This window comes from Zea mays, chromosome 7, assembly GCF_902167145.1.
Source record: "Zea mays cultivar B73 chromosome 7, Zm-B73-REFERENCE-NAM-5.0, whole genome shotgun sequence".
NCBI lineage: Eukaryota > Viridiplantae > Streptophyta > Magnoliopsida > Poales > Poaceae > Zea > Zea mays.
The window spans coordinates 140285312-140296549 of record NC_050102.1 but is presented as its reverse complement, the minus strand read 5'-3'; the positions used below and the strand labels follow the sequence as shown (position 1 = coordinate 140296549).

At 43.5% G+C, this 11238-nt stretch overlaps 1 protein-coding gene and 1 long non-coding RNA gene across 2 annotated transcripts; both read right to left on the bottom strand.

Moving 5' to 3' along the window:
* Positions 1-4891: 4891 nt before the first annotated feature.
* On the bottom strand, positions 4892-10517 carry LOC100273480 (30S ribosomal protein S16-like). Its single transcript, NM_001147917.1, has 3 exons — positions 10280-10517; positions 10059-10104; positions 4892-5379 (listed from the first exon to the last, which is right to left on the bottom strand). Exons 1-3 carry the CDS (start codon positions 10410-10412, stop codon positions 5142-5144), a joined length of 417 nt encoding a protein of 138 aa, NP_001141389.1. The 5' UTR covers positions 10413-10517; the 3' UTR covers positions 4892-5141.
* LOC109940781 (uncharacterized) lies at positions 6714-10052 on the bottom strand. The gene is made up of 2 exons (XR_002263482.2): positions 9834-10052; positions 6714-7816 (listed from the first exon to the last, which is right to left on the bottom strand). It is a non-coding gene; the product is annotated as an uncharacterized lncRNA (long non-coding RNA).
* Positions 10518-11238: the final 721 nt, after the last annotated feature.

Sequence of the window (11238 nt, the reverse complement as noted above, 5' to 3'; positions counted from 1 at the left end):
AGCCAGGAACGGAACCAGAAAAAAATCAGTAGGTACTGAACTAAACTACTATAGCATATGAACTCGTTTTACATTATATTGTGTATATCTTAAATTTAGATGAGGCTCCAGTAACGTTCCATGGACTCGACAATGGTAGGGGCTTAGAGCCCCTCCTACCCCACTGTTACCTCGGTCTCTGGTTGGAGCTATTTTTTATGAGAACACTGATTTAAGGAACCATGGGACGTCAAACCCACTACGCCGCAAATAGCCACTGACTCGAAGGTGCAGGACGTGATTGTGTATCTCCGTTGCCCAAGTTCGTTCTGTTTTTTTATCGAAAATATTGTATGATTGTCCTACAATAATTTTATTCATAATAAATGGAAGAAAAATAGCTTTTTACAATTTTGCAGATAGAGAGGAGGGTAATAACAACGATTGGATCCAAGATTTGACGTAGTTGGATATCGGCGGTCGCGGTTTCATTATGTATGAGTTAAGGGTCATATCCTCTATGAACATTCATTTGCAAATCTAAGTTGTGGGAGGGACTTGTAAAAAGACTCGCTTATTTCTTCATTTTCAGATGCACCACGTCATGATTATAACAATCTATTGACCAGGGTTGTCCTAAGTCCTTCCTTATTTTCCGAGTCCAAGTGTGGGTTAGAGGTTCCCGAGGGAATAACTTGGACGATCTCCCAGCACCTTTTAGCAAATACACATTTCAGGAATAGGTGAGACCATGTTTCATTTTTCTACATTATACAATTTTCACAGGTGTATAAGTCTATCTCCATCCTTTCGTCTCCTGAGCATATCTCTTGTTTGTGTCTGTCATGGAAGAGAAGCTAGAAAAATAGTACTCCATCCGTTTCTTTTTAGTTGTCGCTGGATAGTTCAATTTTACACTATCCAGCGACAACTAAAACAAAACGGAGGGAGTATCTATTTCGATTGGCATTTGGACTTCCAAAGCTGGACAAAGTATGAAGTTTGTTCTGTTTAATTGGTTGGTTCAGCAAGTTCCGATCGTACAACTTGAGCTACGTTGGCCGGAAAAGGAGATTCCCGTTTCTCATGAGCCGAGTTTAGCAGATGCAATGATGTGTAGGGTTAGACGAAATACTCGTGGCTCGTTAGCTTATTTAATTCGTGGTCAACTCGGCTTAACTCAGATCGGCTAGTTTGAATTTTATCACGAGTTGAACTGACATTCTAGCTCGGTTCGTTAACGAGCCAGCTCGAGCTCGGACGAGTCAATCTGAACCAGCTTGATATCCAGCCCTAACGATGTGCATGCACCGAGTTAATCTGCATGCTTTCCACAGGTCGTAACCAGGTTCGGCTCATCCTAGAGGTCCTCCTCACCGCGGGGACTTTGTTGGTGAATAATAGTGCACGTGGCTGGATACGCTAGCTGTGACATGTGATTCAAGCGGTGCCACGAGGCCCGCCATGAAAGGCCGCTAGGCGCTAGCTGTAATGTATCAGCGTTCCATATCACCCTCAATGTCTTCAGCTTAAAGCATATGTAAATTACTCTCTAAATTAATAAGTTTTTAAGAAAAAAACTTTTCTTCAACAATTATGTAAAGCAAGCCCCTATATTTATAAACTTTCTACCTAATTCAATTTCATCTCTACATTTTACCTCGTTAGGATTACCGAAATCAGCATTGATGTCCAATCCATAGTGAAAAGTGGCTACTACCATCACTTTTTTCATGTCGTCCCACCGTCTCCGTAATCACAAATCTATCTCCACCGCTCTAGGCGTCTTGACGTCGTCATCACCAGACAACCTCTTGTGCCGAGACAACACCAAAGCACCTCCTATCCTGCCTCCATGTCGTCACCGTTAAGACCTTCGTGAATGACGTGTGTCTATCGTCATGACCGTCTCATTTTTCATAGATAGTTCTGACCTCACAAGACGTGGTTGGCAATTTTTTATGGAAGCCGATAAGAAAGTTCATCTTGTCAAGATCTATAGAAAATTCTATGCCGCTAGAAAAGTTAGGGGATGTTGTTGATATAGATTTCTACCGCTAGTTCAATTAAAAATAGAATGCAGACCCATTTATTTTGTGTTGATGCGGACAACTTCAAAAAAATAGTAACCAATAAATAGAGAAACATTGGACATGCAATTCTTGCATAGTTTCTTCCATCAACGAAACACTACCTCTGCAAACAAATTCGACTAAAAACTTCATCGCCATTGTGCTTATCCGGATCAAGTCAATTGAGCCACTCTCTGAGCACATGATCCCTGAATTTCGTCTCTGACTGGCGCCATCGCCATCCATCTCCCCGAGACCTTGACCAATGACTCCCGCAGGAGACTCCAGACCGCGAAAGGATGCTGCACTGCACTGGTATTCGTCATGCATTTGAAGATTAATTATATGCTCCAGCCTCTACATATGGATCAGATGATAAAGGTAGACCAAGGCTTTGCTCCGCAATAAAGACACGGTCCGCCTTGGAGCCATGTTGAATTCCAGCGTGTTCCTCGGTCAGCAACCTTTGTGGCGTGTTACCCGTGTCCGGCAAATAATGTAGTGATAGCCAGGTCTTTTTCGTTCTAGATACCATAGACAAGACTGAGGATGAGGTACTTAGCAGCTACTCCTACCACAAAACGACAGTAATCCTGCATGTGAGCCAATGAAACAGCGAAAAGTATAGAAACGAATTTTGTCGGTATAGGTATTTTCCCCCTAGCGATTCATAGACATGAAGCTCTCCGAAACCTTAAGGGCTTGTTCGGTTCTACCCCAATCCATATGGATTGAGGGGGATTGAGGGCCTGTTCGGTTGTACCGGAATGAGCCAGGATTCATTCCAGCTCATCAAAATCTATATAAATTAGAGAAGTAATCCGGCTAGGAATTAATCCGGGGCTCCAATCCGGAACAACCGAACAGGGCCTGAGAGGGTTTCAAACCCTAGTAAGTCAAAATCTCTCTCAATCCGTATCAATCCCCTTCAATCCATTGGATTGAAAATAACCGAACAAGCCCTAAGTGGTGATGTATTTACTTCACAATTTTGTTACCAACGGTGCAAATCCCTTGTTTACACTGATGATAAGCTTAAGATAACCACTAGTGTGAGGACTTCTATTAGCGGTATCCTTAACAAATCCACCAGTAAAATATATTTGCGGTTTTATTAACCTGTCATCAATCCAAATAATTTAAGATCGTCTTTTTAAATTATCCACATGATGTTGGATAGAGAAATAATCTAATCTAAAGTCATAGGTATGCGAAATTTGATGTTGTACCTCTATTAATATTTTGAATTGATATTTTTATGAAATTTTTAAATGGACTCGAACGAAGATATGTCATAACCCAAAATCTACAGTAAGCTAGCTACCTCTACACATACCGGTCCAAGAAAGACAAGACACTAGACCGGTCCGGCCTACAGTTCATTATGCCTAGGCCAACACGTCCTATAACCTGTATCGTGCTTGGACCGATTTCTAGGCATAGTTTGCCGGTCCAACCTGACTCGATTTATTTTTTAGTTTTATCTGTAGAAATATCCATATTATTAGGTTTTACATCATCAAATTCACAAAAAAAAACTAAAGTCTGAGTGGTTAGAAGCAGCAGCTTAGAGCAACTCTAAGAGACTAGCTAAACTGCTCAGTATCGGCAACAATAGAAAAACGACATTCAAATTCTGACCTAGCAAATTCTTCTTCCTCGCTTCTCTATCCTAATCGGCATTCCATCGAGGTTGCGGCATCTTTGCCTAGCTCGCCTCGCCATCTTCCTCCTCCCGTGTGCGCTGCATTTCCCGCGCGCCCCACCCCAATCCAACAAACTCTCCTTCCTCGCTTCTTTATCCCGCTTGGCGTCCCGTCGAGATCGCTAGGCATCTTCTTTGCGGCAACAATAGAAAAACGACATTCAAATTCTGACCTAGCAAATTCTCCTTCCTCGCTTCTCTATCCTAATCGGCATCCCATCGAGGTTGCGGCATCTTTGCCTAGCCCGCCTCGCCATCTTCCTCCTCCCGTGTGCGCTGCATTTCCCGCGCGCCCCACCCCAATCCAACAAACTCTCCTTCCTCGCTTCTTTATCCCGCTTGGCGTCCCGTCGAGATCGCTAGGCATCTTCTTTGCCTAGACTGCTCGTGGCCCGCCTAGCCATCTCCCTCCTCTCGCTTCTCTATCCCGCTTGGCGTCCCGTCGAGGTCGCTAGACATCTTTGCCTAGACCGCTCGTGGCCCGCCTAGCCATCTCCCTCCTCCCGTGTGCGCACTCCACTTCCCGTGCGCCCTCGCCCATGCCCCTCCTGAGCACTCAACAATCCTGACCTTGAGAAGATATTTCAGGAGGAAAACATAGCTACTACAGTAAAAGTTAGAACTACAAGGAATCCCACAAGAAAGCATCTCCATGAACAAACAGGCACAAGGATGAAGCATTCACGTAACGGGTCTTTTGCTATTTTGTCACTCTCAGTTGTGGACTGTGGACCCATCAGTCTCATTGGACAACACATAAAATAGATCATACAGGATCTAGCAAACCTATTATGCTGGCTCTGCAGAAACTGTTAGTGCATACTAGGTAGAGCATCTCGCCTATCTTCAAAGTCACCTCATCATGCATACCATCGTTTTATACAAGAGCAATACACATACTAAGGATGTGTATGGTTTGAGGTTAAAATAGGATGAGCATGGTGTTCACCTCGACCCCACATGACTCTCGTTAAAACACTATAGAAAATATGACCGTCCACTTCCATCCCTTCTTATACATTCAACCAAACACACCCTAATAGTCTCAATTTAAGCCAACACCTACAAAGTGATTACGAAGAATTCATCAAGGCCCAACTTATCACGCATATTCCATTTCACAGACAAACCTTATCAGGCAAGTGCAGAGAATACTAGATACCACAAATTGATGGTGCTGCAGAACAAAAGCTACTGATGCACACAGCACCATTTTTTTTAAGAACAAACAGCGGGAACTGACATATTTTTAAGAAGAGAAATGGATGAAAGTTACCTGTTTAAAAGTTTGCCACATTGTACGAGTACCCAAAGTCTTGCCACAAGCACATCAAACAAGTTTTCTTTTGCAGCACCGCTACATATGCTATGCTAATACAAAAGGCTTATTGAGCCACCTCATCTGTAGGCACTTCAGTATCGCCTTCAGGAGCATTGGAATTATCAATAATTGCGACACCCTCGAGATCCAGAGGGCGCCCAGTCATTGGATGAATGGGGCGCCTATCACGTGGCCCACCCTTCCGTGCCATAGCTAGCAATGGAGGTGGTGGCAGAAGTCCGGCACGAAAGAGAATACTCTGCACAGGATCTGATGGCTGTGCCCCAACTGACAGCCAATACCTACAGCAGAAAAAGTTGTTTTTTGTTACATGGATTTCAATGCAGGAAATAGATAAGGGCTAGTTTTGGAAACCTCATTTTCTTAAGAGTTGATTTGGTTACAAGAGGATCACGGGGGATTGGAAGGAATTGAAAGGGAAATCAACTAATTTCCCCCTCAATCCCCCCTTGATCCCTGGTCACCAAATTAGCCCTAAGGGATTTCATTTCCCTTGAGAAAATAGAAATCCCTTAGGCCTAGCTTGGGTACTCTAGTAATGAGTGGAATTGGAGGGATTGAGATGTATTGAGAGAGTATTTGATCTATTAGGGATTTACACCCTCTCCAATCCCTCCAAAACACTCTAATCCCAAAGTATCCAAACTAGGCCTTATGAAAATGGAGTTCCCAAACTAGCTCTAAAGAGGAAAAAGCTTGACATTCTTAGGCCCTGTTTGGAAACAAAGTTTTTAAAAACCACAGTTTTTGAAATACTACAGTATACTTTAGTCATGACAATACCACTGTTTAAAATACTGCAGTTTTAAAAACTGAGGTCCAGACCTAAGTTTAAAATACCTTAAAACAACTACAGTATTTGCAATATTTCAGGGCCTGTTTGGGAATGCAGTTTTGAAATATTATAGTTTTGAAATACCATAGTTTACAATTGTACATGACATAAATACTACGGTATTCCTTTACCACAGTAAAACTACAGTATTGCTCAAAACCGAGATCTGTTTGGTTCTATTGGAAAAACAAAGTATACGTAGAGAGAAGAGAAGAAAACTGAGGTCCTAAGTGGAGTTTCGAAAACTCCAAAAATACCACAGTTTTGGGTAAACCATGGTATTTAAAACTGAGTTTTGACTGTACAAACCAAACACCTTTTGAGCTCCAATACTATAGTATCATCAAATACCATAGTATTGTTTCAAAACTGCAAAAATACTACGGGCCTGTTTGGAAATACAGTTTTGAAATGATGTAGTTTTGAGATACTATAGTTTACAATTGTACATGACACAAATACTACGGTATTACTTTACCACAGTAAAACCACAGTGTTGCTCAAAACCGAGATCTGTTTCGTTCCATTGGAAAAACAAAGTATATGTAGAGAGAAGAGAAGAAAACTGAGGTCCTGAGTGGAGTTTTGAAAACTCCAAAAATACCACGGTTTTAGGTAAACCATGATATTTAAAGCTGTGTTTTGCCTGTACAAACCAAACACCTTTTGTGTTCTAATACTATAGTATCATCAAATACCATAGTATTGTTTCAAAACTGCAAAAAATCCTACACTTCCAAACAGGGCCTACAATTCCAAACAGGGCCTCAGTTTTAAAAAAAAACAGAGACTTTAGCTAGCTTGCCAAAAACCATTATGTATATAATACTACAGTATTTAAGAATAATGCAGTATTTTTCCAAAACTATAAAACAACTTCACTCCTAAACACCCCCTTAAATATAACTTGACCAAAGATATCGATGTTGATAGTGAAAATTTCCTATTTGACAATAGAAAAACTTTTGTTTCCCTATTTGACATCAAAACTTAAAATCCTCCCTACCTGTAACAGTTAGAGAAGATTTTAAGTTTCGGTGTTGAATAGGGAAGGATAAGTTTGCCTAGTGTTAAATAGGGATTTTCTCATGTTGATATGCTTGAATTATTGATTGTTGACCAAATGATAAAATATAGAAAGTATATAATATAGGATCAAAGGCATTATCTCTACTACTTATGCTACCAAGTACATCTTACAGACTCCATATATAAATTTTACTTTCTTCATCTATCATCTACAGTATTTTTTCTCTATATATTGCAGTTGTAGCAGTCCGAACAGCTGGTTTTAATCCGAAAAAAACAGCAACTTGATTCTTGTCCACTTGCATTGCACTAGAAAAAATACTTTCCAGAGAGTAGTGAAAAAAGGAAACAAATATACTTCCCATAGAGAGGTCGCGCAATTGGCACAGCATATCAACTAGAAGGGTGAAGCTCCCGCCTTCCTGACGTCAACAGTGGCAAGGTCTACCACCCTAAACTACGTATGGGTATTAAATTTTTCATATGTTTCTAGAACCAATCCCACGTTTTAGTTTTAAAATGCTTGACTGAAGATGTAGCAGTTAAATTTTGCACTAAGTGCTGTAATAGCTGCAACAAACCCAAATTTAAGGCCCTGTTTGGAAGGGCTTCACTTCAAAAATTACAACTTCGATTTTCTAGCTTCACCATGAAAGTGAAACAACTTCAACAAATTGGTAAGGCAAGGTTTAAGAGTATTTGGCTTACACGTAGACTTCAGCTTCTATAATACAATTAATTTGTGCGATTTTTCTTAATTATCCTTAATGACTAGAGACATGAATCGGTAGATCATGTAACTAATGACATGGTGGGTAATTTTTATGCAACTTTATGAGGTGTTTTCAAAGCACCTTTAGAGATGTCAGGGCCTAAGGAGGTCCACGGAGGAGCTACGGTAGCAGCAGCCATGGGCCCTCAAGGGGGATTAGATAAGAATAGTTAGAGATAAGATTAGAAGATTAGTTGAGATTATTTAGGAGATTAGTTGAGATTATCTAGGAAGGTTATCAGTTAGTAGTTTGTTGAGAGTTTTTAGGAGATAATGATCTCTAGGTAGATAGGGGCAGCCAACCGGCCTATTTATGTAATCAATGGATGAGAAATAAAGCAGGCAAGAATTAGAAGGGACAAACCCTCCTCTTGCTCGGCCGTGGGCACAGGCCCCCGGCCGGCGTTTCTGCCCATCGATATCCCTCTCCAATCCCTCACCGATCTATCGACCATAACATCTGGTATCGGCTAGCTTGGGTTTCGATCTGATCCCATGGCTTCTGCTGCCAATTTCGCGGCGTCATCCTGGCAATCGGCGTCCCCATCTCCATGGACAACGACGCATGTCACCTTCGTCACGTCGTCCTGGCAACCGACGTCCCCATCTCTATGGGCTGCGCCGCATGCCACCTTCGTCACGCCATCCTGGCAACCGGCGTCCCTATCTCCATGGGCAGCATCGCCTGCCAATTTTGTCACCACATCCTGGACGCCGGCGTGCCCAACCCCAGGGACAACGCCAAATTTCATCACATCATCTTCGTTGACGACGTCTCCGTCCCCATGGGCGACGCCACTAGGGGCAGCCACGACTTAGCAATCACCAGCTCCATCGATGAGAGATTTGTGGACCAACATAAGGGTTGATCTCACAAAGATGCAAGCCACACTCCAGAAGGTTGAGCAAGGGCTGCTGCAAATCAAGGCAGCAGTGCAACATGAGCAACACCAGCTGGCGCTGTCCGCACGGCTCCGGACGTCGGCGGCTGTGGGCATACAAGTTGCTGCTCGTGGCTTCCTTGCACGACAGAAAGTGCGGGAGATGCGCCGGCAGATGCTCGAGGCAGCCTTGGTGACGGTTGACCTCGACACACGTCGGCGCGACCTCACCCTGTCGGACGGCCATCAGCAGTGGCACCAGGCCGCTATCTCGAAGTGCGAGCATGATACGTGTCCCGCGGGCGACGAACTTCAACTCTACGGCAGCGGCGGTAGGGAAGGCACTCACCTCGTCATCAACAAGGGCGCACTATTTAGCGCCACCACATTCCGCTACCGGCCGCCACTAGGGCGCCTCCACTGGTTATTGTTGCGACCTATTCCAGGTGCCTATCCATATGCTCCCCTTTCGTGCAGATGGCGTCCATGGGATCCAGGTGGCTGCACACGTGCGTGTACGCCTTATCTTATGGGGTAAAAAAATCAGATTCAGAATAATAAGATAAGCCGAGATGTAAAAGGCTTGTCTTCTAGGTGTTTGGTTTTGGGTCAAGTAAACTCGGTCTTTGAGCACCCGTTATGCGGCAGCTCGAGGGCGAGCTGCTTGTCCAGGAGGGGTGTAGTGTCAGGGCCTAAGGAGGTCCACGGAGGGGCTACGGTAGCAGCAGCCATGGGCCCTCAAGGGGGATTAGATAAGGATAGTTAGAGATAAGATTAGAAGATTAGTTGAGATTATTTAGGAGATTAGTTGAGATTATCTAGGAAGGTTATCAGTTAGTAGTTTGTTGAGAGTTTTTAGGAGATAATGATCTCTAGGTAGATAGGGGCAGCCAACCGGCCTATTTATGTAATCAATGGATGAGAAATAAAGCAGGCAAGAATTAGAAGGGACAAACCCTCCTCTTGCTCGACCGTGGGCACAGGCCCCCGGCCGGCGTTTCTGCCCATCGATATCCCTCTCCAATCCCTCACCGATCTATCGACCATAAAGGTTTAAGAGTATTTGGCTTACACATAGACTTCAGCTTCTATAATACAATTAATTTGTGCGATTTTTCTTAATTATCCTTAATGACTAGAGACAAGAATCGGTAGATCATGTAACTAATGACATGGTGGGTAATTTTTATGCAACTTTATGAGGTGTTTTCAAAGCACCTTTAGAGAAGTTTTAAAATTTTATGAGACTGGCTGCTAATTTCAGTTTTTTTGAACTAGAGCTGGACTGTTTGGATAGAAGAAACTGAAATGGACTTCAAATTCTTAAAGTGAGAGCGCTAATTTCAGTTTTTCTAAACTTAGAGCTCGTGAAGCTGGATCTGTTTGATAGAGAAGCTGAAATAGACTACAAATTTTTGAAGTGAACTCTCACGTGAAACTTACTTCACCCGGTCGAATTTCAGGCCCATCCTCTTGCCTCCATCCTTCCCTGCACACGACAACAAGGAAAAAAGATCCATCTTTCATCAGGTATTCAGTAACCAATAAAGCAGGCCAACAGCAGCAGCAGAAAATGGTTCTTGAGGCGGTAAATAAACGAATCAATCAATCTTAACGGGGAATAGAGGGGCTAGAGAGGAAGGAGGGCAGTAGCGTAACCCAACCTGGGAGCGGGTTATAGTAGCCGAGGACCTCGAGGTGCTTGCCGTCTCGAGGGGAGCGGCTATCGGCGGCCATCACCCGGTAGAAGGGCCGATTCCGGCACCCGAACCGCGCCAGACGGATCCGTACCACCATGGCTGTAGTTTCCTCGGTTTCCTTTCCTAGGCGGTGCCGGTGCCGGTGCCTCCGCCGCCGCCTTCTTTCCCACCTTCGGCAGCGGTGCTGTGGTGTGGGCGAAAGGGTTCAAGGGAGATGGGACGATGCCAACAGAATGGACTTCAATATGGCCTGGGCCCAGGCTTCCCAGTTACTTACGGTTGGGCCGGAAAGGAAGGTACCTATAGTTCCTATGCTAACTTTGGGCCCACTCAAACGTATTCCCAGTTTCTGCCCTTTTTCTAGTTTTGTGATTCTTTTGCATTGACAAAATTTCTGTATTACGAAATCAGGACTAAATTCTGGCCAGAGATTGGGCCATGTCGCCTCCATTTCTCAACCGTTCATGGTCAGCCCGTTCAACTGTAATGAACTAGTTTTTTATTTTTCCGGAGCCTTCTCAAATCCCGGTCCAGTCCATTATCCGCCCTGCCGCACAGGATAGAGGCCATGCGATGACGCGGCTGGTGGCACGGTGGTAAAAGTTGTTCGGTTCGAATTAAAGTTAGTTGATTGGAATGCTGCAGCTATAATCTGTATAGATAAAACACTATAGGAGTATTAAAGCCGGTATAAAGCCAAACGAGCAGACTGAAAGTTGCATATAGCTCAATAGGCGGCCACGGTGAGCGACAGAGCAGAGGCACTAGTCCTGGCTTAAGCAGCTTATCCATCATTATCTTTATATTCAAACTTCATTCTACAAAGAGTGTAATTTATAGTAATAAAACAATATTTTTGATTATTATATATGTGTCCTACTAAACACGGTCTAAAGTGTTGAAATTCGGGCCACTTATGTGTA